Source organism: Radiomyces spectabilis (assembly GCF_025331425.1).
Source record: "Radiomyces spectabilis strain NRRL 2753 chromosome Unknown BYT42scaffold_13, whole genome shotgun sequence".
NCBI classification, from domain to species: domain Eukaryota; kingdom Fungi; phylum Mucoromycota; class Mucoromycetes; order Mucorales; family Radiomycetaceae; genus Radiomyces; species Radiomyces spectabilis.
Window position 1 is genome coordinate 1 of NW_026251938.1, and position 23906 is coordinate 23906.

The following is a 23906-nucleotide window of genomic DNA, read 5'->3' on the forward strand; positions in this document are numbered from 1 at the left end:
GGAATGTCATTCCGGCAGAAATTCCCCAGTTGTTGGTGCCTTGCAGATTCCCACACGATCGCTCTGGCTCGGCAATATCGATCCTACCTTGACGGTGAACGACTTGGTATGTCTTTTTTCTCAGTACGGTGAGATTGACAATGTGCGGATATTGCCGGACCGAGAGTGTGCGTTTGTCAATTACACCACGACCGATGATGCTTTACGCGCCAAGGAGGTATTGAACATGATGGGCAATCGTCTGGGTAATATGACTCTCAAAGTGGGGTTCGGAAGACCCGAAGCGGTTCCGCAATCGGTTTGCGGAGAAATGGGAATCAACGCACAAGGACCCACTCGAGCATTATGTAGGTTGCATTTATTTGTTTTTCCTTTACCTTTTTTCTCTGGCGGTCCTTTTTTTTTTTTTTCTCCTTGCTCTGTACCGTTGGGCCTTTTTTTTCTCTTTGACAGACTGATCTTTTGTTATTTTGAGAATCGCTCACTGAAAAAAAAAAAAACCTTAATCTCACTGAATAGGGATTGGAAACATACCTGGGCCCACGACGTCTTCGGCGCTCCTGTCAATCTTTTCGGTCTATGGTGCCATCGAATCAGTTCGTGTGCTGACGCATAAAAACTGCGCCTTTGTGAACTTTGAACAGCAAGAAGATGCCGTACGTGCAAAGAAAGCTTTGCATAATAAAGAGATCACGGGCCCTGGCACCGGCGCGGTCCGCATTGGGTTCGCCAAAGTCCCGACAAAAACAACAAACTTGTCACCCTCCGGTGGAACAGCCGTCGACGGATTCGATGCGACCATGCAATCCGAAAAGTCCAAATCGCCTTTGAATTGGCCCTCGTCTTCGCCAAACAATACCAATATGGATGGGTATCAAGCCCAACAAATGATGATTTACATGATGACAGAAATGATGGGCGGCGATTCCGCCAATATTTTTGCGGCCGTAGCGGCCGAAAGACAACTCATTATGAAGGAATTTGGAGAGGAAGATAATGACGGTCCTGTATTTGATGGTAGGAAAACATGATGATATAGAGTACAAGGAGCTGTAGTCTCATCAAAGACTTTTTTTTTTTCATCATGGCAGAACTCCATATGCCTGCCGCATACTATTCCACGGTTCCTGCTGCTCCTGAACTAGGCCAGACGCGTAAAATTGATATTGCTCGCTTGCGTGAAATCCGTCGAAAGTTGGACATTGGAAGCTTTGTGCCTACACGGGAACTCGAAAATATCGCCAACGAATGTATCGACGAGCTTGTAGAACTTTGCAGCGGTAATGCCCTGAATTATTTGTTGTTCAGTGTCGAAGCATCCTTCAAACTTGGTTTTTTTGACATTCTCTGTATGCATGGTAGATTACATTGGTAACACAATCGTGCAGCGCCTATTTGAACGTTGTTTGGAAGGGACCAAGTCACGCATGCTGGAAGTGGTGGCGCCTTATTTGGCCTCCATCGGCGTACACAAAAACGGAACATGGGCCGCTCAAAAAATCATTGACACGGCTCGCTTGCCAAGTCAGGTAACAAAATACATTCGGAAAGCTAATCAGCCACGTCTTATTTTAACACAGTTGTGATTTCACAGATGAATCTGGTTTGCGCCCACATCAAATACTACGTGCCGGCTCTCCTGTTGGACCAATTTGGCAATTACGTTGTTCAAGGTTGTCTCAGTTTGGGCCCCGAGCAGAATCAATTCATATTTGATGCTATTGTTGACAGCTGTTGGGAGATTGCTCAAGGACGATTCGGAGCTCGGGCCGTACGAGCCACTCTGGAAAGTCCCCATGTGACCAAACGTCAACAGGTATGTTGTTATAGTTGATCAACCAGAAAAAGAATAAGCGAGCCTGCCTTGGGACGTGACAGGCTGTGATTTGGGAGAGCAACACATATTAAAAAGTAAGGGTTTCTGGTTGTGTTTCGATAGAAATATGTTGCTGCGACACTGGTTCAACACGCATTGCTACTTGCTACAAACGCGAATGGAGCGCTCTTACTGATCTGGTTACTGGATACGTCGGGTATTCCTGGAAGATATCGCATTCTCGCCCCGCGTCTCACTCCGCACTTGGCTCGTCTGTGTACCCATAAACTGGCTTCACTCACGGTGTTGAAACTGGTCAACCAGCGACAAGAGCCTGATGCACGTACACTGATACTGGACACCTTATTCTTCGCCCCGACCGATCAAGTGATTGACGAAATCCTGATGGATCAGGTTCACGGGGTGGGCGTGGTGCAGAAAATCTTATCCAGTTCCTACGTCGAACTGCGAGAACGACAACGGATTGCCGAACGCGTCAAACAGTTGCTTGGAAAATTAAAGTTGCAGCATGTGCAAGGTTACAAGCGGCTCATGGAAGAAATCAACATGGTGATGGGCGATTCCAATCCTGTGGCCAGTCTGGCAACGCTTCCCGGCTTTGTGCCACCTTCCTTTATCAATCCTGAATTGGCAGCCGCTTTGCACGCAAAATACATGGCCGCCGCAGCCACAGCAACCGGATACTCAGCGTCGCAAATCCAGCCAACAGGTGACAATGATACCAACGAGTCGTCGTCGTCGTCGTCAGAAAATAACATGACCGACGGTACCGGTACTTCCAGCTTGCAATCGCAGGCTTTGGCGGCTGCCGCCATCATGGCGAATTTTTATGCAGCGGCCAGTGCGTCCTCATCGAGCATGCCTACTCCAGGGGCATTTTCAGATGCTCTCGGATTTCTCAAATTGGCACATCAACAGCAGCAACAGCAGCAGCCGCCACCCCTTGCATCCACTGATGAGAGCCACAGTCGACGTACGTCGATGCAAGACAAGGAGGAGGAGGAGGTGGATACCCAGGCATCTTTATGATGAAACATACCAAGCCAACTATTTTTCTCTTTCACGGTCGGCTGAATGATGATACCCCTTTATAGAAAATATCAGATTTTATCAAAAAAGACTTTCACCCCCATTTTGCATTCCATCTTTCTTTTTTTCTTTCTATTTTTTTTTTTTTTTTTTTTTGCTATTCATTGTTTCTTTCCTTTGTCAACCTTGTAAGAACTGTTGTTTTTGCCCTTTCACGCTATCCTTATCCTTATCTTTATCCTTTATTTATGTTTGCTTTTCCTTTTTGCCTGTTTTCTAGTTTCCCCTTCCCCTTTTTTTTCTTTGTTCAAGTCTTCACGCACTGAGTACATAATGCACGCTATACTATGTTTTTTCTCTTTTATTTTTCTTTCAATAGGTCATGAATTGTCGCGAATATAAGGTTTCATAAAAATGGTATTTTCACATTCATCGTTGCATGGTTTGAACCATATTACACAGTGTTGCAGATCTCTCTTTGGTCACATAGCCAGTAAATGGCACAGCAATGGGGGATGACTCCTTTGGCGAAGTTAGATCGATGATAGATATCCTGATGATACTATTCGTACTGCAAGTGATATGTTATAAGATTGTGGGAAAACATGGAATGACTGTTTCTATTGTCGGCTGTATAAATGGCAGAAATACAAAATGGAAGGAAGGTTTGGTATAAATGAATATGGACATCAGATGAAAAAAAAAAAAAAGAAAAAGCGAATATACAATGATAGGAAGTGGGGGGGGGGAATATTTTAGTTTGAGAGAGAAGAAGATTGAGAGGTCACAGGCGAAAGTGACAGCCGAGGGCGTTTGTGAGTAGGTTGTTCGGGGGATAGACTTTGGTGGTCTGATGTGATTGATGCAGATGCTGAAATGGCTTTTAAAGCCACAGACGATGAAACAATCGTCGTCGTGGGAATCAAAAGTGACCTTAAATATGCATTCTGTGGAAAAAAGTAGATATCTTACGGTCAGCATGGAAAAAGAAAGCCATATTTTTGGAGTGCATGTTAAATTTACCTCTTTCTCTAGTTCTTGCATTCTTTTAGTATCTGATTCTTTTTCGTCTCGAAAGTGAATCATCAAGTTTTCGAGCTGTGAGACGCGATCATCGAGATTGGATGGTGCGTTATGTCGTTTTACGATAGCGGGACCCGTGCAGGTGGAAGAGGAGGAAGTAGTAGTAGTAGCGGGGTGAGAAGACTGCGATGATATGGAGGAACACGATGAAGCTCCTGATATCTGTGGTTGAAATGCATGATTAGGATCAAGTACAGCGTGAGTCGGCTGCAGTTGTTTTAACGCATCTTCAAGTTCTCGGACGCGGTCTTCAAGCACACGACATTTGTCCTGCAGTTCTTTTTCCCGTTGTTTTCGACGGTCACGAAATCGAGCGGACGCACCGGCGTTCCGTCGTCGCTTTTCCGCCAATACTTCTTCAGAACTCATGCCTCTGGTGTTGGGTGACAGCGACCCGACAGGATCGGAGGCGCGACGCACCGCCGGTGGATCAAGCCCTGCCATGGACGTTGGATGATGTAATGGTGTTTGGCCCTGAGACTGGGTCAACTCGGATGCATGGCGATGGTAAGCAAAAGACATGGCATCGTTACCGTGGGGATTCGTGTGGGTAGAAAAAGCCTGACTGATTGCGTTGTTTTGGGCCGGCGGTGAATGAGTATGCCATGATTTACTGGATGTAAAATTGAGAGGGGTGTGAGCGAAAGCTGATATGGGTGGCAGAAGCGTAGGAAGTGAAGACGGAGAAGACGTCATGATTCAATATGTTTGATGATGATCTTTTTTTCTCTTTTGTTCTGCTTGAAACAAGGAAGATGGAGTCGGAAAAAAAAAGAAGGGACGCAGATATTTCTGATTTATGTGCATCACACTGGGCATTCAATGAGAAGTAAGATTTGCCGATTGCGCCATCGGATGGCGACATTTTAATGGCTGATTGCGATCGCTTGCGCCGAAATGGTTAATCCCGCTTACCAGCGACCAATCAGATCCTTTACAGCCTCCTGCTTTATTTGCGTGTGGCTTCCGTTGGAAAATTTGATGTTTACAACTACCACGCTCCTGCATTGGCTTCGTGACCGAATGCAAGAAAAAGGTCCAAGTTCCTTATGTTGATTGATCTCAAATTTATTCACAATACTGTCTATCACTGGGAAACAAGATGATAGCCTCGCAGATATTGTCCTTTGGGTTCAGACTGTCTGTTATGCCATATTGTGGAAATGATGCAATTTGTTGTTACTATGATCAAATGAGTGATTTTGGAAGTATACAGCAAGTTTGCCCAAAACGAGGCAAACAAAAGGTACTTGGCAACGCAGCGCTATCTATAAATGAACTCTTTGGCCGTAAGTGCCCGCTTAATTTCATGACCGAACTCAAGCGTCGATGATCATTTAGCGGTTGGATAGCAGGTGTGAGGAAAATTATTGACAAATGCAAAAAACAGTTATCAAACGAATCCATATATCACCAATCGTCATCTAAAAGACGATTGACAAAGACGAATCACTGAAAGGGTCATGATGGCAAGTTGGATACAAGAAAAATTTATGCGACCCACGCTTTGATGATTTTTTTTTTCCCGGAATGGATGCAAATGAGATCGCTTGGTCACACCAACTTATATTTGGACTTTCATGTGAAACTGCTGCTTTGCGGTCGTCATCAGATACTCTTTTTTGCCGCAGCCGCTGATGTCAAGAAGATTATACCACTAGTTGATTGAAACAAGAAAAATGCAGTAGAAGCGTCCCTTTTAAGTGAACGCTTTGACTGGAAAGAGATAACAAATAAGAATTGTTTGCTATATTGTCAGGCCATAAGTAGGAACATTGGCGTAATATTTACAAGAGTAGCTTCCTCTCTTGAGTGAAAGCGGACATGAAAAGGTCATGGCAATGTATGCAATGTTTAATCCTGATTGTGGAGTTACTTTGCTCAAAGAGATTTAAACTTTTCAAGCAAGAGATCTGTACTGAGAAGATGAAGGGTGAATAAGAAATGAACTGATGACAAAGGGCTTCGGAAGGACCTAGAAGTGGGATCATGTCATTGTTAATCCCCAAATAATAAAAGCAACATAATCAAGTGAAAAAAATAAATAAAAATAAAGGTGGGAGCATTTTCCTTTTTATCTGCATATGTGAATGATGCACATCCATCACATTTTGGCGAGAAATTACCATTTCAGGTTACATAGTATCACCAACCTGGCAAGTTGGGCACACGGGATGTCCAGTTTTAAAAGATGCTTATATCATTTTCCCATGCTAATGAAAAGATTAAACTTTTTTTTTTCTCATGTTCGTGAAGAAAAAACTGTCGATACGATCGACAGATAGTGTGGGTGCATATCCTTTGTAGAATTAAGGGACTTTAGCTAAAAGTAAAACAACAATTTGATTTCTTTGAATGACCGTCGTCACTTGCACCTTCATGGATGCGCCATGGTACCGTCTTTGTACAGGAGTAATGTCCTCAAACATTTGTTCAATCTGCGTACGACAAAAACGGAATGTGTACAAAGTAAGTATCTCGATTTCTATGCTACATGTGTGACACTGGCTAACGCGGATCATTCAAGTTAGATCGTAAGCAAGGCGTTCAAACAAATGGCCACTTTCACCGTGTCGAATTAGAGCATGGTTGCTGCCAAGAACATTTTATTAGATGTCCAATACCAAGTAAAGAAAACCCATCCAAAGTGATTTCAATTTTTTTTTAGTATTTTATTAGTGCTGCTCAATGCAAGAGCAGTGCGAACTCTGGTGATTGTTATATACAGATTGAGGTGATGAATTTGTAACAGGGGGATGGTTAATACGTTGAATGCAAGTGGCGATAGTAATGTAAAATGGAGTAAAACTAATTAACAAAAAAAGATATGCCGCTGGAGGAAACCCGAAATAAAGTGTAAGAAAAATGTAAATTAGATTATAAAGTGTAAGGTAGATGGACGAGAATGAGGATGATAACACGGGCCAGCGGTTGAAAAAATGGGTTCAACACAGCACTCAGTTGGAGCGAGCATAAGCAGCCGGTCGATCGTAATAGACGGCAGTGATAGGTGGCAGGACACGAGCTTCCGGTGGCAGCTCAAAGAGTTCCAGCAGACTAGGACCCACCGAGGGAGTGGTTGGTCGGTCAAACATAGAGGATTGGATGTTGCATTCAAGTGCGGCCAACTTTGGCACCTTGGGCGACCATTCGCGGGGGGACATGAGGGGGGAGCTGCCAGGTGTGATGATTTCAGAGTCCGAGTCCGAGTGATGCTTCTCCGTGAAGTAAGAGCTGGTGGTGGAGAGGGCGGGTGAAGGAGGCAACGATGGAGTGGTGGCCGGTGGCGTGCGAACGGTAGTGGTACGAGCCCGCTTGGAACTGCTGTTGTCATGCTTTGATTTGCGTTCTCGTTTCTTGTTGGGTGAAGTGTGAATACGAAGATGGCGAGTTAATTCGTCTGAGCGGGAAAAACGTTTTTCACATCCTGGGAAAGTGCATTTATGCGGCTTCTCGCCCGTGTGAGTACGAATATGACGGGTCTGATGCTCAAGTCGATAAAACGATTTAGGGCACATGGGACACTTGTAAGGACGGGGCACATTCGCCTTTTCAGCCGCGGTCATGGCTTGCTTTTTAGTGTGCGAATGGTGGGATTGACCGCGAGACAGTGATAACAGACTGGAAACGGCTTGATAAGACATTGGAGAGCAGAAAATAAATCAACAGGAACAATAAGTAAAGACGGGAAAAGAGATAAAACAGGGGAAGTAGGAAGAAAGGATGGAATCAATCAAGCTTTCATATTTATAACAAGAGAAGAGGGTAAATCGTTACCGTGGATTTGGATCTCCGCAGTGATCATGTTGAAGATAGGGGAAATGGAAAATTGGGGGGAGGAGGGGGTCGCGGATGAAAAAAAAGGAAGGCCAGGAAAATTTTTTTAAGACTTGACCCCACATGCGAATTGAGGGGTTCACTGAGGCAGGCAAAGTGGGCGAGTGAGCTGACTGATATTTTAGGTGATAAGACGATTTCAAACAAGGGAATTGTCGACCAAAAAAAAAAAAAAAAAAAGGGTTGTGCGCGTGTGGGAGCGTCGGAAACACTAATTACCTAATTTGGGAAATCATATCCTTCATCGATTTTCTATTTTTCGAATTGCCAGGTCTCACAACATATTGGCTGGCGGAGTTCACATTACATAACACATTGCCATGGAAAAGGGAACACAACAATCACCCCACCTTCAATGCTATCGTCAAACCAAAAAAAAACTATGCAAATAAAAATAAAAAAAAATTACTATCAAAATTTCAAAAAATACTTATCACATGAAATATCAGTCAAACAAACACTCAGACGGAAACGCATATCCGCATCACCCCAGACGACACGTTCTGCCCACCAAATCAAGATTATAGACGGGTATCGATTTACTAAGCCATATCAAAGAAAAACCAGTCACTTAGGGGATGGCGTTGCTTTGGAACAACGCTTCACTGGTGATGTCCCTCCACAGCATTAGGAGGGCCCTCACCCCACCCAACTATTTTTCCCTGACCGCATCTTCTCTTTTCCGAATTCATCATGGCTCAAGTATCTACCACCACCAAGAATTTTGAAATATTTAGTCGTATTCAGCCATATGAATATCTACGACGATTTCTCGATCAGAATGTACGACCGGACGGACGATTACTCGATCGATTCCGAAAAACGCTAATTACATCGGGCGTCATTTCAACAGCCAATGCAAGTGCAATGGTACGCTTAGGTGGAACCACGGTGGTATGTGGTATCAAAGCTGAAGTGACAGAACCTAAAGTGGATACGCCCGATCAAGGCTATTTTGGTATAAAGCTTTTTCTTTTTTCACTGTTCCATAACATGATCCACGCGTGTCGATAACTCATTTTGATATTCTTGCAGTCCCCAATGTGGAATTATCGCCCCTTTGCTCGCCCAAATTTCGTCAAGGTCCTCCCTCTGAAAAAGCACAAGCGATATCCGAATTCATTCATCAATTGTTTACAAAGTAAGCGCGCTTCTTTTGAAACCAACCATCATGAGCCATTGTTTTTTTAATATTCACATTTGTGTCTGTAGATCACATATTATTCCTTTGAAGGATTTATGCATCGAATCCGGAAAAGCGGTGTGGGTGCTTCACGCAGATATTGTCTGTCTCAACTATGATGGCAATATTTTGGATGCCAGTATCTTAGCACTGGTGACAGCTCTCAAAGATCGTAAGTGGTCGAAATGGCATTTTATTTTCTTCTATGGGATCGAGTCTTAAACGTAGGACTATTTCTGTTGTTAGTGACGTTGCCAAAGGCGGAAGTGTCTCCTGCCATGGTCGTCGAAGCGGATCCTTCCCAACCGACTCGCCCTATTCAACTTGAACGATTCCCTGTATCCTCCACCTTTTGCATTTTCAACCAACCCAACGTTTTATTATGTGATCCCAACGATACCGAAGAAATCCTGGCTAAGGAAACCATGGTCGTCGTCGTCGATACAGATGGCAACATTTGTCGTGTGCATAAAAATGGAGGAACCAGCATGAGCACCGATATGCTCCGCACATGTTTCGAGCGCGCCCGCGAGCGCATGGAAGAAGTGAAAAAACTGATTGACGAAGCTATCAAAAAATAATAAATCACAACCTTTTACTCATATGCCTTCGAAGATAAAAAAAAGTGCTAATGCTTGATGTCCATAAGCTTCATGGAAACAAGGAACTCCGCAGTAATAATAGATTGTCGTTTTTGGATCGAGGGTGATCATGCATATTTGGCATGCGTTGCACCATCTCCACCTTTTGTCTTCACTTTCATTTCAAGTATACTGTATGACTACATGAGGTTAGCTTGCTACTTTTTTTCCCCATTGTTCAAGGTGATGGCATCAATTTTTATCACCTCATTCTGTATTGCAGCTTGGCCAAAAGTACAATGACTGCCATTGTTCAACGTAATACCAAATTCTTGTATTATTTTTTGCCACAAAAATCATACGCTTTTTTTTCACTTGCGATATTTGGATTGAACCCTAAGATGTGATCAACAAATCTTTGCCAAATCCATGCCATCTTACGATTCAAAGGATATCAGTTGTAATCTATGTCAAAGTTGGTGCCCTGAGGTGAATACTCCGTAACCGTGCATAATTTTTAAACTCCCGACTATGCTTTTTTGATTTTGCCTTACTAAGGGAATTTGAAAAAGCGGCGGAGAGACAATGGCTGTTTCTTGTCAAAGTGAAATGCCGATATCAAAACTCCGTCCCAGGCTTTTGGGGGAGAGAAAAACTATGGAGGGACAAAAAATTCTTTGTATTTTCCATTCCTTCCACAAACTGATCATAAAATATACAGTGGAATTCGTTGGAGGTTTATAGAATTGCGAATTTGTTGCAGATGTTTCTTTTCTGCCTTCTCTCAACGATCAGATGAATCTGAGACATCGTATTTCGATCTATTCAAGGGTCTTTTTCCACCAATCTCAGCAAAGGAAACCCCTTTTCTCAAAAGAAAAACGTTTTGCCCGCATTGTTTCAATGATCTGAAATTCTCCAACAACTCAAAAAAAAAAAGAAATCGAACCCTCATGATCATGCGCCACAAGAACATATTCAGTCGGCCAATCTTTTTTGTCTTCTCCCGTGGGATGCCATGTTTGCCACTTTAATAATGTTTAAATGAGGATGATTGTGTAATATTTCTATGGGATGATGCAGAAAACAAAAGAAAGGAAAGATTGACTATCGGAAAAGAGATCTTGATGAGGACGGCCTTGAAATAGGAAGCGTTGCAGAATTAGACTGGGCACGAGCAATATAGTGTTTCAAGAGATTCAATTGATCCCCTCGCAAAGCCGGCAGATACACCTTCAAATAATCGGCCCCGAGAACCGCGTGGATACCGACCAGCGCTTGCACACATGATTTTCGCACAGAAACATCTGGATGACTGTAACCCTAAGCATGCCAATGTGTCAGTCCCCCATGTCTTATTGCTCACGTTTGGTTTCATGGTCCCACTCATGCCACTTTAGCTTACCGTGAATAGAACATCCGATGCCCCGTTCTGTAGAAACACCTGCAACGAATGCTCGGAACTTTGCGACGCCACTTTGCCCACCTGCGTGAAAATCACGCCCAGCGGATGACATCGAGATTCAGATGTGTTCTTGTCGAAATCGGTCCCCTCTTTGCGAGTTTGTTCAAACATCAACCTCCACAACACTTCAATAGCGGTTTCCGGACGGCAACGAAGTAACAACGTTTCTAATGCGTCTTCAGCTGCACATGATACCTAGTTCACACACCCTGTCAGTCGATCCACTTGTCCTTATTCTTCCCTTATTCTTCTTCACCTACATGGCTAAACATGTCAGTTTTGCAATCGATCAGTGACTGGGCTAGTCGGAAGCAAAAGGAAATGAATGTATCATCTCCATCGTGGATCATCTCATACTGCTTGAGAAACTCCGCCTGATTGACGAGCAATTCCTTCATCAACTGCACTGCTTCGCTGCGCAAGGAATCCTGCATTTTTCCGGGCAAAACAGTAGCCATTGCATTCAACAAGGCAACCACCAAGTACTCTTGGTTTGCAACAGCTTTCCATAGGCATGGTTGAGCAGGTGCTCGTGACAATTTTCTCAATTGGCGAAAGAGAGAAGAGTCTAAAACTGCGGATTGTTCGATTTGGTGAATCGCGGTTCGTATCAGTTCTTCTTGATCGGCTGCGCCACTGGGCACCGAGTGAGACACTGCAGAACGGTCGATTTTTCTTCGTTTGGATGCTTCAAAATCGTAGCCTTGCGCGAATAAATACTTGTTATCGTTGGGAGCGACGTCGGGAACGCTTGAAGTGAACCGCTTGGTCTGAATCGTGGAGAGTGGTGGTTTAGAGGAAGAGGTGGTGATGGCAACGGCATGAGGAATGGCAAGACTGTCCACAAGAGGAGGTGTGGATGATTGTTTTCTCTAATAAAAATCAAAAGTGTAAGAATGCCTTTCAGGCCAACATAAATATCGTTTTTTATTCACCAACCTGTGCATTGACCGCCAATTTGGAAATATCGTCTGTCATGCCTGTATGCCGGTCAGATCCGTCGTTATTATTCCAAAAATCATCGACAGCGCTACTAGGTGAAACAACCGCCTTTTGGGATAAAGGAGGTGTCAATGTGTTACCCATTTCAAGCGGTTGAACCTGATCCGTCACTACCAACAGATCTTTTTTGGCAAAATTGCCGTCAGCGCTACATGTCGGCCTGTCGATCGTTAGCGCAGGAGCATGGCTGGGATGAAGCGCCACATCCAACAATTTTGCAATCGTGATATCTTGGTCTTCCGTACATTGTTCAAAGATGCGTTCATTGGCCATCCGCAAACGGCGAATAACATCCACCAACGGTGTGTATGCCATGGCCTCGTTCCGTATTCGCTGTAGCAATGGCAATATATACCGCACGCAACGCTCGACATTGTCATCATCATCGAACCAGAGTTGTGGTTTTTCTTCCACCCACGCTGACAGCCAGGGCTCGCCTTCAGACGCCATGACTGGATCATCGTCGATTCCCAGCCCGATATACTCGGACAGCAGTTCGTCGATCCACACCAGAACGCCGTGCAGTAATTGATCTCGGGTGGCAGCTGTCGTTACTAATTTACGCTTGATCATAGGGTCCAATAGCGTTGTGCTTCTTGGATAGGCGACAGCGAGCAATAAATCGAATAGTCGTTGCGGTAATTTTGCATCCACTCGTTTCAGATACAGTTTGAGACGTTGCAATCCAAGGTGATAGATGTGACTTAATTCAACCTCATGATGACCGTCCTCTGACACCATGGGCGATGTTTGACTGCGCAATGCGCCGCCATGGCTACGCAAAAGAAGGGTGGGTGCAAAATGATGAAAGGAGAGAATATGAACAAAAACGCCGGCAAGACAGTCCCAACTCATCAACGTCTGATGAAGTTGAACTGCATTGTCGTTGGCCAGGTAACCCATGAGAATAGGCACCAGTTCGATTCTGGAGGGTACATCGTTGGGCAGCACCGTTAAATCAAACAGATCCGTATTCGTACACTGACCCAGCTTTTGTCCAAGTTGACGTAAGGCTTTACAGTTGATGCTTACATCTTTGCTTTCCAAGCTGGTACGTAAGCCCACGATGTTGTCACGGATATTCGACGGCGAAGGTGCGTCCGACGCGCAGGGACTGCTCACGGTGCTGGACGTTTCGGCGGTAAATGAGCGATTGCGTGTTAAAGTAGGGTATCTGGGGTGCGATGCAACCGACAGTCGGTTGATGGGACGTTTGATGACATTCGACCGTATAGGTTCGCTCATGACGGTTGAAGCGTAAGATAAGCGATTCGGATTCAATCGTTCTTCCAAGACGGACTGGGCCGATGTAGCCCGACTCAGAGGACGGGCTCGTCGAGGTACCGAGGAGGAATATCTAGACTGTGATGCACTGGTTCCTGATGACACTGGCGATTTCTCAATGTTATTTCCTTGTGATTTGCTTTTTTCGATTTGTCGTTGCGTCGTAATATCCAGTGTACTGAAAAATCTGTTGAGAACAAAAATGGATGATCACAGCGATGAGTACATGACCGAAAAAAAAAAGTGACAGCTCAGTCAGGGATCTGCTTACTTTTCCGCGCGTACTCGCCAGTGGGTATGGATAATCCAGTATGCTTCACGGCATACTTCGCGAACCAAAGGCATAGCGTCAATGAGTCCCTTTTTCAGAGTTTGAAAAATGAGATCCAGGCTGCCGCTGCGTTCCATTGAACATCGTGAGCTTTCCTTGGACGCGTGAGTTTGTAAGAGGGTTCGCAAATAGATGGCAGCAAAGTGACGCATCTGATTGTTTCTTTCCTCGAGAGCATTGCATATGACATTCACTCCTTTGGAATGATACGATGTGGTTTTTAGAAAGGTGATGGTGCTATTGAGAGCTTGCGAGGTGATAATTTTCTTGGTGACGTTGCTGCATCGTATCAGGTTGACAATGATGATTTCGTACGAGTAAGGGTCCAATTGATGACCAACAAAGGAACCAATATCTGACATCAAATGCAGTGCTTCTAGCGCAACTACAGTGCGTAAACTGTGAAGCTAAATAATAAAAATGTTATGCGCATGAGTTAGCAATCATGTATTATTACATTTTATGACCCTAGTCTGTGGACTGAATCCGGGTCAGGGCCCTTTTTTCTGTTTTCCTTTCAACTTACTGTTTTCACAAGATTAGCAATGATATCGTGGATTCCCTTGGCGACCACATCTTTCCAAGTGGTATTGCATTCTGATTGTAAAATTGAGCGTAATCGTACAAGGCATTGTTGTCGTTCTTCCCAGTTGGTTTCTGTTTCTTTATGGTCAAAGACGCCGGTCATATGGGCGAATTCTCGCTCCACTTCTTTTGCCGAATTCAGCTACACAATAGATTGGAGTTAGCCCAGTGCACATTTCTATACACATGAAGGAAAAAGGAATAGAAATCATACGTTGCATTCGCGTATATTTGTTGAACCATGAGGCTTGCTGAAGCTCATGACCAGACTTGCAGGAAAAAGAAAGGGGAAGCGGGTGGGGGTGACTGTTGATCAGAGCGGCAACGCGAAAATTGGGTCCATTTTTTTTATTTTATTTTTTTTCAAAGTGCGAGTAAAATCACACTTTTCTTCTATTGAACCTAATAATTACGAGGAGACAAAAATATTTTCGACTTGTCAATTCCATGCTAAATTGCCAAAAAGTGTTTTGTTCAACATATGATGCATGAAAAAACCAATGAACTAGCTTCTAATAAGAGAAGGCTCAATAATAATCACTGCCTACCGACCTTGTTCCATCAATGCCGTAACACAAAAGAATAACATTAGTGTATGGGACTAAAAAGAGCTCAAGTGCCGTACTGAAGAGACTTGCAGAGGTCGGTAAGCAGCATTTTGCATACTCATCGAAGCAGTGCTAAGCCTTGTGTTAGATAGAGCAAAGAGAAATGAAAATAGATGTTTTTATATTTGACTAGAAGATTCATGGAAAAAGGATTCTTGAAGAAATTGCAGTTGTAAGACAATGACCAAATCTGGGAATTTTCTGCTGCGCAATGCAATTGTGTTTAAAAACTTGCTTCAGCCTTCTCGGTTTTTTGTCCACTTTTTGAACTGCTTTCCTTTCAAAAACTCAAAAATGTCGGAATCAACTGCCAAAGGACTTCGCCATCTCGTTCACACCCCGTTTTTCACGTTTTTTACCGTAAGCTATCAAGTAGAATTCTCACGTTACTTACTTGCTGCTATATTGAACCTCGCACCCGCCACTTGCTACTGCAGGGTATTGTCGACTCGCATCATGTGGCGTCTCAACACACCAGCGGGCCATTGCGTCTTCTTGAAGTAGGCTGCGGGTAAGTGTTTTCTTCTCCTCTCTTAAATCCCAGGAAAAAGGATTTGGTACCAACAGATATTTTGGCGCGACTTAGGTCAGGCGAATTTGCTCAACTTCTCAAAGAGCATTATCAAGAAAAGATCATTATCACTGCGATTGACCCTCACTCTCATGCTGTTGAGAAAGCCAAAACGGCCCGGTCGCAATTCGGTATCCGGTTCGAGAATCTGAGTCTTTTGGAAGCCGATGCATCCGAAAGATATGACATTATCTTGTTCACAAAGTCACTTCATCATTGTGAGCCCCTTGAAGAGGTAAAATAATTCTGCGCAGTCCTATCGATGACAGTAGTAAATTGCTAATGAGGTTACTTTTTTTTTTTTGTTCTAGACTGTTGTACGTGCTTACGATCTTTTGGATGAGCATGGTATTTTTGTGGCGGAGGAAATGAACCTCGAGGCTATGAATGAAGCAACCGCCGGTTGGTATTTCGGACGTCTTGACTTGCTAAAGGCTGCGGATCAACTGGACAAGTTTAATAAGCATGCCATCGCCGCCGTGACAAATGCGTCTTCCCTGACCCCCATCGAACGCTGGAAATCGATGTTGATGCATTCATTGCCCTCGGCGGACCTGATCATTAAACTTATCAGAGATAAGTTTGGCAGTGGCAACACTCGAGTGACGGCCACCGCCCCCTTTTTACATCAATTCTTGGTGGAATCTGGGTAAGCCGGGAACGTCAAACCCGTTTAGAATATGGTAAACTGATGATGGTATGATTTAGCTTGAAGGATACACCGGTGGGAAAAAACGTGTTGACTGAATTTATGGCACAAGAAGATCAGGCCATTCGAGATAATATCATCGCTCCTGTCGGAATATTTATCGTGGCCGAGAAGCGTTAGAGTGAATCTCTATAAATGTTGGGTTTCGTAACTGCATTGTATTATTCTTGTTCTTTTGTAAGAAGAAAAAAAAAATCTCTTTGCGGGGAAATTGTTCCACTTTTTTTTTTTTTCTTTTTGCACCGGGTAATTCGATGCCACTTTCAATAAACCAATGCCATGACGACTAGACATGTTCCCGACGATCTGTGGAAGCGACTAGGACCTCATCATATTGCCCTTTTCGTGTGGCCAGCTGCAAGTGAGAGCGTGTCCCATGATACCCAATGGCGCCATGCCACCGTCGCGGATGCTTCACCCCAACCGGAGGGTCTTCACGTCAAGGCAGCGAAGCGCATACCATCGGGGACCGTGCTCTTGCAGGAACGGCCTTATGTAAGCGTTCTGGACAAACTTTATCGCACGCATCACTGTGCTGCTTGTTTTCGGTCGGTTTCGCCGACGGAGCCTATTCGGTGCTGTCGCGCCTCTTGTGCCTGGCATCTGTTCTACTGTTCATCGACATGTCAAATTCGGCATTGGAACCACGGTCACCGTTGGCTTTGTCCTTTTCCCGAGTTGCTCGAGGATTGCGACAATAGCGTCTTATTGGCCTTTCAAGCTTTCGTTGCGGAGGCTTCTAAAAAAGGTACGAGAAAGCATGATGAACACTTTATGCACACACAAGGCAATACTCACCCTAGTAAAGGACGGTACAGTGAGATCGCTATTCCAGGTCTGATAGCCAACTTGGACCATCATCCGGCAAGCGAGATTCAGGATTACCGAGAGAAAGCACGACGCATAGTGCGTTTATTTTGTATACCCGAAAATGCAGTCGAAGGATTGATCATGTTGCAAGCTCAGATTCGATGCAACAGTTTTGCTATCCAACAGCATCATGCGTCCGTTGACCATACCACCAACTCACCCACTATTTCACAAGACATGAAGAAGCTGGGCAAAGGTGTTTATTTGACCGCGAGCCAACTCAATCACAGTTGCGAACCAAACGCTGTAGCTCTTTTTGGCATGTCTAGTGCGGATACACCAGACGATCCATGTGTAATTCAAATTCAAACTACTGCGGATATCCACGACCATCAACCGATCTGCATCAGCTATGGACCACTAGCAGCCAACATGCCGGCAAAGGAACGACAACAACTATTGCAGAGAAATTACTTTTTTGATTGCAACTGCAGTGCCTGTTCACAAAAGTAGGTTCAAAAAGGTTATCAGCCTGATGATGATAAGGAATTGAAACTAAGCAAACGAAAAATGTCGTTCTTCCAGAAATGATCCGGCGCAATGCGTCTATCGATGTCCTTTTTGCGCTACGGGACGTCTATACCGTATGCAACAATCCTGTTTCCAATGCGAGCACTCCATAGACTGGCAACGAATTCTCAAAGTAAGTAGGTTCAATCGGATAAAGAAAGACTGGTAGTTAAAAGAGAATCTAGCTACAAGACAGGGCTACAGAGTTGATGGCATATGGGGCTTTTCTGGAGGCACTATCTCTCCAAGAACAAATATATCATCCGCATGCGCTCGTTCTAGGTCAAGCGTTCGATCGACTGGCACATCAAGCAGCTGTAGCAGGAGAATTCGTGCAAGCCATCAAGTTCTGTCAACGATCATCCGACATTGTACGACAAGCTTACGGATCGAGCAGTATCGAATACACTGAAGAAATGATGAAGTTATCAACGTTGATGAGCAGCGCGTAACCATCCCATTTATTCAAAAAAGTTCCCTTCAGAATACTCACTTTTTTTTTATTGAAATTAGATGCATGACAACTGGCCGTCCTGGGAAGCTCCCAAAGTTGGCACATCAACAAGTCATGGAGACCATCCAGTTATACGAAACATTGGGCTTGCAACGTCAACGGCAAGACGATTGGCAAGAGCTGCAAGGCATGAAGCAGTGGCTAGCTTCTATGAACGATAATAATTAGCAGAAACCTCGGAACCAACCACAAGCAGTCTTTCTTCATCCATAAACCCTTTCTTTTTCGTTCAATCACCCCTCCCGCCCGCACACCGCATTCATTTCTAAATAATCCATTCATTTTTTGCAACCAACCGAGACAAAATAAAAAGAAAAACAAATCTGTTTGTGTGAATGGGTTGTCAAAAGATATTTTATATGAATAAAATGTGGTGGTGATTATAATATAAAAAAAGAAAATGATGATCTACATGAAACATTTTTTTTTGTCTAGAGCAATTTAAAGTTCATCCTCATCGGACCAAACTTCTTCACCACGCTTTCTGCGTTCCATGCGCTCCTTCTTCTTCTTACGGAGTTCACGAGAAGACAATTTCTCCTTCTTCTTGACAGCCTTGATGGTATTACCCTGGGCATCGACCTGGTCTTCTTCTTCCTTCTCCTCAATGAGAGTGGTACCGTTACCGGAGACCCAGTTGTGACCCGAGGCAACCAACTCACCATTGTCGACCTTCCAGACTTCAGTGCAAAGAGCTTCAGAGAATTCACGGTTGTGAGTAACAATGACAACACCACCACCGTAGGTCTTAATGGCACCAGCCAAAGCACCGAGAGATTCACGATCCAAATAATTGGTAGGTTCGTCAAGAACCAACATGTGAGGCTTGTTCCACATGGCAGCACCAATGACAAGCTTGACCTTCTGACCACCAGAAAGACCACGGATACGAGAGTGAGTGGCGAATTCGGGTTCAAGACCAACTTCGCTCAAGTGCTTTTCGATTTCCTTGGCAGTAAGGGGACGGTTAAGACCCAACTTGGCAGCTTCAAGAGCATCGACTTCAGCAATCTTCTTGGCGAAACCCATGGTTTCCAACTTTTGACGGGAGATCCAGGTGTTCTCGACCGAGGACTTGCCAACCCAAGAGACTTCGTATTCGTACGACTGCTTCAACTTGCGACGACCAACGATCTCGTCAACGACACGCTTCTCACCTTCGATGACAAAGGTCTGGTTCATCTGCTTCTCTTCTTCTTCGGTGATGACACGGTCAACCTTTTCGAGTTCTTCACGATCTTCACCGGTAGCGTAACGCCATTGGATATATTCGTTGGGAGTGCTGTCAAGGTGCTTTTCAATATGGTGGAAAGCGTGCTGGGCAACGTAAGCGATACGCAAGTTGGGATGCTTCCAGACGGTACCAATATCGGATTCGATTTCACCAGTCAACAACTTGATCAAGGTGGATTTACCAGCACCGTTGGGACCGATGACGGCAACACGGGAAGACAAAGAGCACTGCATGCTGATGTTCTTCAACTGCTTGCGGTCGGTACCGGGGTATTGGAAGTCAACGTTCTTCATCTTCAAGATGGCACGTTCCTTGGTCTTGATACCTTCGAGATAACCGGGCTCAGGGAAAGCGAACTGGATCTGAGCGGCTTCCAAAGAGTAGTAGGAGGCGGCCTTGGGGACCTTCTTGACGAATTCGGACAAGTTACCTTTGTAACGCTTGAGCTTGTAGTTGGCTTCATAATGGATGATGTCGGAACAGACATGGTCCAAGAAACCGGAGTCGTGAGAAACGATGATAGAAGTAACGGTCTTCAAACCCAAGAGGTAGTTCTCCAACCAGGCGACATTGACAACGTCCAAGTGATTGGTAGGTTCGTCCAACAACAAGATATCGGCGTTCATCAACATGGCACGAGCAAGAGCGAGCTTCATCTTCCAGCCACCAGAGAGGGAACCAATGGGCATCTTGGTAACCATTTCTTCGGTGAAACCGTATTCACGGAGGATCTTGGCAACCTGGTCACGGTCCTTGGTTTCAACACCTTCGGAAGAGATGATGAAGTCAACAAGGGGAGTATCGGCTTCGGAACCATCAATGTCGTGTTCGACGTAGACGGTCTTGAGCTCAGACTTGGGAGGGAAACCATCGACCTGTTCGTTGGCAATGGCGCGCATGAGGGTGGATTTACCACAACCGTTGGCACCGCAGAGACCATAACGACGGCCACGCTTGAGACGGAGAGCGGTGCGGTTCAACAAGATCTTGGCACCATAAGCAAGGGAGAATTCACAGTTGCAAAGATCCTCACCCTCTTCGTCATCTTCTTCAACGTCCTTGGGGGTAACAGCTTCTTCGCACTTGTCCAAAGCGGAAGAGGTGAGCTTCTCAGCATCAGCCTCGGCAAGGAAAGCCTTGGCGTAGGGAACCAAAGTGGCGAGCCATTCGTTCTTGAAGAAGTTCTTGGCAACACACAAGTGGAAGGCAAGGTCAGCAATGTACTTGACGATGGGCTGGTAGACGGCATCGATGTTCTCGGGCAACAAGTTCTTGAAAGCATCGGCGACCTTTTCGGCCTTTTGTTCCTTGGTGTAGATTTCACCGGCGGGCTTACCAGCACGGGCCAAGGTGGCAAGGGCCTTCTGAACGACACCACGACATTCGGGGTCGGCAACGACATCCTGAACCTTCTCAAGGGCGGGCAAAAGAAGGGGCAAGAACGGAGCGGCGATCTCGGGATCATCGACGAGCTTGCACATGTTGTCAATGATAAGAGCGGACTTACGCTTGATGGGAGTAGCACGCTCGTTCAAACCACGGTTGAGAAGGGGAACCATGATGGAAAGAGTGGCGGAGTCGACTTCCTGAACGAAAGTGGTGGCACCGAGCAAATGGATGGTCTCGGGGACATTCTCGGGGTGGTTGATACAACCAATGACAGCGGGAATGAAACGTTCGATATCCTTGTTCTCGATCAAGCCACAGATGTTACCCATGGTAGCGGTGGCAGCCTTCTTGACATCAGCCTTGGTATCCCACATACAGTCGGAAACGACGGGGATGATATCGGGAATGCAGACGAAGAACTCCTTGGGGTTCTTCTTGGTCAATTCGTCCAAAAGAGTCAAGGAGAGCATCTTGGTTTGCCACTTGCAAGAGTTACCAAGACCTTCGAGGATCATGGGAACCAAGACACCGGTGGCGTTGGCGTTGACCTTGAGAGCCAAGTTCTTGGCGGCTTCCAAAGCAGCGTTCTTGACAGCAGCCTGCTTGTCAGCCTGGAGTTCCAAAAGGTTGGACAACAAGGGAAGAATGTAGGGCTCAACCTGGCCTTCCAAGCTATTATCATTGAAATGACAAAAATGGTAAGTCAAATATTCCTCCAAAAACCAGTCCCCTCTTATCTTTTTTTTTTCTGTTTTTGGTTCCTGTTTTTTTTTTTGCCTCTCCTTCCCCTTGGGTACCCGTTCCTTTATATAGATAAGAAAACTTTACCTGTTGTTGGTGAGGGCCACGATGGCGGCAACAGCGGATTGGCGAGCACCAGCGCTCTTCTTGTTGTTGAAGTCCTTGACGATAGCGTCAACAATGTTGAACTGCTTCAAAGAACGAACACCGTTGGCAGCAACGAAAGCAGCGAGTTCTTCGGCGACAGACTCGCGATCAGCATCGGAAGCAGCTGAGAGCTTGGAAAGGATTTCTTTTGCCTTCTTGGTCTCGACCTCACTGGGAGACGAGCTGACAGCCAAAGCGGTCATCTTCTTGGTCTCGATTTCGCTCTGAGTATTCTTTGCGGCAGCAGCGGCTGGCATATTGATTTAAAAGAGAGAGTGGATGAGCGATGGGGGGAGAGAAAGAGAGAGGGAGTCCACAGAGGGAGCGGGTGGAAAAGGGAAAAATGAAAAAAGGGAACAAAAGTTGTTAAAGAGAAACGAGAACAAAAACAAAAATCGGGGCTGCTTTTATTTGATCTGGCAAAAAAAATTTTTTATGAAAAAAAAACATGTTTTATAATACTATTTGTACGTGTGCATTTGTCTTGGTCCCTGAACCAAGGAAATTGTGGCGGCATTTGAATTAAAGGACCTGCGTCACTGCGGGCTTATCGACTAAGAAGACTATTTTTTTTTTCTGTAGTTATTTTTTTTTTTTTTTTTTACCAATGGCACCATTTGGTTGATGTCCAAATATGAGATTGTCCACCTTTCCTTTTATTGATATACAAAATTTATTTTTATAGCTTTATTGTTACCAATCGAGAATGTCCGTGAAGAGCTTTGTCCTTCACCACAAATTTTTTTTCACGCTACTGGTCAAAAGTTCCACCAATTGAAATTGTCGGTTAAAAAAGTTTTTTTTTGGGAAAATGTTTCTCTTTATCAATGCTTGGAAGATCCCTGATTCAGATCTTTCTCTACGAAATTAAAAAAAGGGAAATTATCAGAAACCGCATCAAAGTACCCGCCCATTCGCCCGGAAAGCCTTCTTTTTCTGGGACGGGGCTGTAAAACATTCAGCCGTCCACTCAGCTTACCTATACCCCAGATATGTGTCTTCAATTCCAGATGTTCCAAATTCAAGGTATCCTATCAGATTTGATAACAAGTATCCATTATTACCCATGATCAACAACATCCACCAAAGAACGCCATATGGGGGATAAACCACTTGGTAGAACGAGGTAAAAAACCGGGAAGTGAAAAAAAAAAAAAAACCAAAAACCACTTACGTATAATTTTCGGAATTCGGCCCTTAATTCATGGAGTTGTTGCAGACTGGCGGTGGATTCTTTGAGTTTGCTGACATCGCGATCAATAGCTTCAATTCGACGAGCATAGTTGCGTACCTATCAAGTAGTTTTTTTTTAATCCCCCACCTTTCAGGCAATAAAACTCTTTGGTCGTTTCTCTCCCTTTTCACCATGGACATACTTTTTCAGTAGATTCTTGTAATTCATCAACCGACTTGGAAAGCGCAGCCGATGCATTGTTATATTCTTCCAAGAGATAGTAATAACCTGCTGCACCAGTGACAGTGACACCAAAGAGGAAGCCTAACACACTGAAAATATCTCACTGTGAGCAAATTTTGTTCAGCATTTTGTCCATGGTCTTCGGGGAGGACTTCTGGTCATTTTTACCCTCCACGGAATGTCGTCATTTTGCCAGTTTCTTCGGCTTCGGTAGAGAAGGCGCGTACGTTGCGTCTGAGAATGGGGGATCTGCTGGTAAGTTGGACAAGAAAGCTCATGTTGCAAGAACACTGGTAAAAGGGGACTTGGTAAAAATGGAGTATCGTAAAAAGTGGCACCCTAGTGGCACCGGACCTGAAAAATAGACTTGATGGAACAATGACTGCTTTCGGCCTTGCGATTGACACCTCATTGTTCACAAGCTCTTTCGATCCTTATCCAGCTCTCTCTCAAAAATATCAGAGATGCAACAAACAGTAAAGTTTAGTGGCCTCGTTGGATGGTAATAAAATAAAATGATGAGGCTCTCCATAATAAATACATACTATGATGGCATTATTACCCTAATATTTTCCATCCGAAGAGCCTTTTTTTTTATATCCCTATTACTATGCGTCTAATTCTTGGCAAACTGAACGTTTCTTCTTTAATGTTACAGAATGCAGTCCAGGTCCCGATACTTTAACACTGTAGGACTAGCATGCAATAGTGTCACCGCTACCCCGTGAATATCGAGCAATGCGGTACTTTCTTGACATGAAAAAATCTTCTCCTCCAAGGGTTGGTCCGAAGCTGTGCTTTACTTAAATTATTGTAAGATGCATCGAGTAGCGTTGTCTTTACTGGCAACATTATAGCCACCTATTTCTTTCAAGAGCAGATCCTTCTCTGGTGCTGGCAAATACATGTTCGGTCTTGAAGATCACGATTGTACATATAAACATTGCCTTATTCGTCACGTCAAAGGTCCATTGTGGGA

At 44.6% G+C, this 23906-nt stretch overlaps 9 protein-coding genes across 9 annotated transcripts; 4 read left to right on the forward strand and 5 right to left on the reverse strand.

Moving 5' to 3' along the window:
* On the forward strand, nucleotides 1-2983 carry BYT42DRAFT_101010 (armadillo-type protein; the record flags this gene model as incomplete). The annotated part of the gene is made up of 6 exons (XM_051562057.1): nucleotides 1-347; nucleotides 520-1017; nucleotides 1092-1280; nucleotides 1363-1529; nucleotides 1595-1816; nucleotides 1940-2983. Coding segments are annotated over 6 exons (2350 nt in total), but the record flags the coding sequence as incomplete, so codon positions are not given.
* Nucleotides 2984-3218: 235 nt separating this feature from the next.
* BYT42DRAFT_583575 (uncharacterized protein) lies at nucleotides 3219-4771 on the reverse strand. Its single transcript, XM_051569786.1, has 2 exons — nucleotides 3890-4771; nucleotides 3219-3813 (listed from the first exon to the last, which is right to left on the reverse strand). Exons 1-2 carry the CDS (start codon nucleotides 4643-4645, stop codon nucleotides 3622-3624), a joined length of 948 nt encoding a protein of 315 aa, XP_051419462.1. The 5' UTR covers nucleotides 4646-4771; the 3' UTR covers nucleotides 3219-3621.
* Nucleotides 4772-6606: 1835 nt separating this feature from the next.
* On the reverse strand, nucleotides 6607-7655 carry BYT42DRAFT_583580 (uncharacterized protein). The gene has a single exon (XM_051569787.1). It carries the CDS (start codon nucleotides 7591-7593, stop codon nucleotides 6907-6909), a length of 687 nt encoding a protein of 228 aa, XP_051419463.1. The 5' UTR covers nucleotides 7594-7655; the 3' UTR covers nucleotides 6607-6906.
* Nucleotides 7656-8397: 742 nt separating this feature from the next.
* Nucleotides 8398-9573, forward strand: BYT42DRAFT_583582 (exosome component 8). The gene is made up of 4 exons (XM_051569788.1): nucleotides 8398-8744; nucleotides 8822-8927; nucleotides 8999-9141; nucleotides 9216-9573. Exons 1-4 carry the CDS (start codon nucleotides 8480-8482, stop codon nucleotides 9548-9550), a joined length of 849 nt encoding a protein of 282 aa, XP_051419464.1. The 5' UTR covers nucleotides 8398-8479; the 3' UTR covers nucleotides 9551-9573.
* Nucleotides 9574-10245: 672 nt separating this feature from the next.
* On the reverse strand, nucleotides 10246-14546 carry BYT42DRAFT_583584 (clasp N terminal-domain-containing protein). Its single transcript, XM_051569789.1, has 7 exons — nucleotides 14432-14546; nucleotides 14159-14359; nucleotides 13573-14039; nucleotides 11955-13488; nucleotides 11276-11887; nucleotides 10956-11210; nucleotides 10246-10873 (listed from the first exon to the last, which is right to left on the reverse strand). Exons 1-7 carry the CDS (start codon nucleotides 14477-14479, stop codon nucleotides 10658-10660), a joined length of 3333 nt encoding a protein of 1110 aa, XP_051419465.1. The 5' UTR covers nucleotides 14480-14546; the 3' UTR covers nucleotides 10246-10657.
* Nucleotides 14547-15119: 573 nt separating this feature from the next.
* Nucleotides 15120-16225, forward strand: BYT42DRAFT_617270 (S-adenosyl-L-methionine-dependent methyltransferase; the record flags this gene model as incomplete). Its single annotated transcript, XM_051572169.1, has 5 exons — nucleotides 15120-15185; nucleotides 15263-15336; nucleotides 15412-15631; nucleotides 15708-16045; nucleotides 16105-16225. The coding sequence occupies 5 exons, from the start codon at nucleotides 15120-15122 to the stop codon at nucleotides 16223-16225; spliced, it is 819 nt and encodes a 272-aa protein (XP_051419466.1).
* A 159-nt stretch (nucleotides 16226-16384) lies between these two features.
* BYT42DRAFT_503550 (uncharacterized protein) lies at nucleotides 16385-17937 on the forward strand (the record flags this gene model as incomplete). The annotated part of the gene is made up of 4 exons (XM_051564913.1): nucleotides 16385-16853; nucleotides 16914-17424; nucleotides 17501-17650; nucleotides 17682-17937. The coding sequence occupies 4 exons, from the start codon at nucleotides 16385-16387 to the stop codon at nucleotides 17935-17937; spliced, it is 1386 nt and encodes a 461-aa protein (XP_051419467.1).
* Nucleotides 17938-18255: 318 nt separating this feature from the next.
* Nucleotides 18256-21926, reverse strand: BYT42DRAFT_101212 (armadillo-type protein). The gene is made up of 3 exons (XM_051562058.1): nucleotides 21451-21926; nucleotides 19199-21294; nucleotides 18256-18545 (listed from the first exon to the last, which is right to left on the reverse strand). Exons 1-3 carry the CDS (start codon nucleotides 21765-21767, stop codon nucleotides 18520-18522), a joined length of 2439 nt encoding a protein of 812 aa, XP_051419468.1. The 5' UTR covers nucleotides 21768-21926; the 3' UTR covers nucleotides 18256-18519.
* Nucleotides 21927-22136: 210 nt separating this feature from the next.
* BYT42DRAFT_583592 (uncharacterized protein) lies at nucleotides 22137-23252 on the reverse strand. Its single transcript, XM_051569790.1, has 5 exons — nucleotides 23096-23252; nucleotides 22887-23016; nucleotides 22685-22801; nucleotides 22490-22541; nucleotides 22137-22369 (listed from the first exon to the last, which is right to left on the reverse strand). The coding sequence occupies exons 1-5, from the start codon at nucleotides 23203-23205 to the stop codon at nucleotides 22335-22337; spliced, it is 444 nt and encodes a 147-aa protein (XP_051419469.1). The 5' UTR covers nucleotides 23206-23252; the 3' UTR covers nucleotides 22137-22334.
* Nucleotides 23253-23906: the final 654 nt, after the last annotated feature.

What these genes read in the sequence shown, in the direction of transcription:
- BYT42DRAFT_583580 (XM_051569787.1), bottom strand. Translation starts at nt 7,593, where the DNA reads ATGTCTTATCAAGCCGTTTCCAGTCTGTTATCACTGTCTCGCGGTCAA.
- BYT42DRAFT_583582 (XM_051569788.1), top strand. Translation starts at nt 8,480, where the DNA reads ATGGCTCAAGTATCTACCACCACCAAGAATTTTGAAATATTTAGTCGT. An exon ending in ATTCATCAATTGTTTACAAA is followed by an intron (nt 8,928 to 8,998) that starts GTAAGCGCGCTT and finishes TTGTGTCTGTAG; the next exon opens with ATCACATATTATTCCTTTGA. An exon ending in GGTGACAGCTCTCAAAGATC is followed by an intron (nt 9,142 to 9,215) that starts GTAAGTGGTCGA and finishes TTCTGTTGTTAG; the next exon opens with TGACGTTGCCAAAGGCGGAA.
- BYT42DRAFT_583575 (XM_051569786.1), bottom strand. Translation starts at nt 4,645, where the DNA reads ATGACGTCTTCTCCGTCTTCACTTCCTACGCTTCTGCCACCCATATCA. An exon ending in TGCAAGAACTAGAGAAAGAG is followed by an intron (nt 3,814 to 3,889) that starts GTAAATTTAACA and finishes TTTTTTCCACAG; the next exon opens with AATGCATATTTAAGGTCACT.
- BYT42DRAFT_583592 (XM_051569790.1), bottom strand. Translation starts at nt 23,205, where the DNA reads ATGAGCTTTCTTGTCCAACTTACCAGCAGATCCCCCATTCTCAGACGC. An exon ending in ATGACGACATTCCGTGGAGG is followed by an intron (nt 23,017 to 23,095) that starts GTAAAAATGACC and finishes AGATATTTTCAG; the next exon opens with TGTGTTAGGCTTCCTCTTTG. An exon ending in GACACATATCTGGGGTATAG is followed by an intron (nt 22,370 to 22,489) that starts GTAAGCTGAGTG and finishes TTAATTTCGTAG; the next exon opens with AGAAAGATCTGAATCAGGGA.
- BYT42DRAFT_583584 (XM_051569789.1), bottom strand. Translation starts at nt 14,479, where the DNA reads ATGAGCTTCAGCAAGCCTCATGGTTCAACAAATATACGCGAATGCAAC. An exon ending in AATTGGCGGTCAATGCACAG is followed by an intron (nt 11,888 to 11,954) that starts GTTGGTGAATAA and finishes GATTTTTATTAG; the next exon opens with AGAAAACAATCATCCACACC. An exon ending in CATCGGATGTTCTATTCACG is followed by an intron (nt 10,874 to 10,955) that starts GTAAGCTAAAGT and finishes TGGCATGCTTAG; the next exon opens with GGTTACAGTCATCCAGATGT.
- BYT42DRAFT_101212 (XM_051562058.1), bottom strand. Translation starts at nt 21,767, where the DNA reads ATGCCAGCCGCTGCTGCCGCAAAGAATACTCAGAGCGAAATCGAGACC. An exon ending in GTGGCCCTCACCAACAACAG is followed by an intron (nt 21,295 to 21,450) that starts GTAAAGTTTTCT and finishes CAATGATAATAG; the next exon opens with CTTGGAAGGCCAGGTTGAGC. An exon ending in GGTTGACCGTGTCATCACCG is followed by an intron (nt 18,546 to 19,198) that starts AAGAAGAAGAGA and finishes AAGGCTGTCAAG; the next exon opens with AAGAAGGAGAAATTGTCTTC.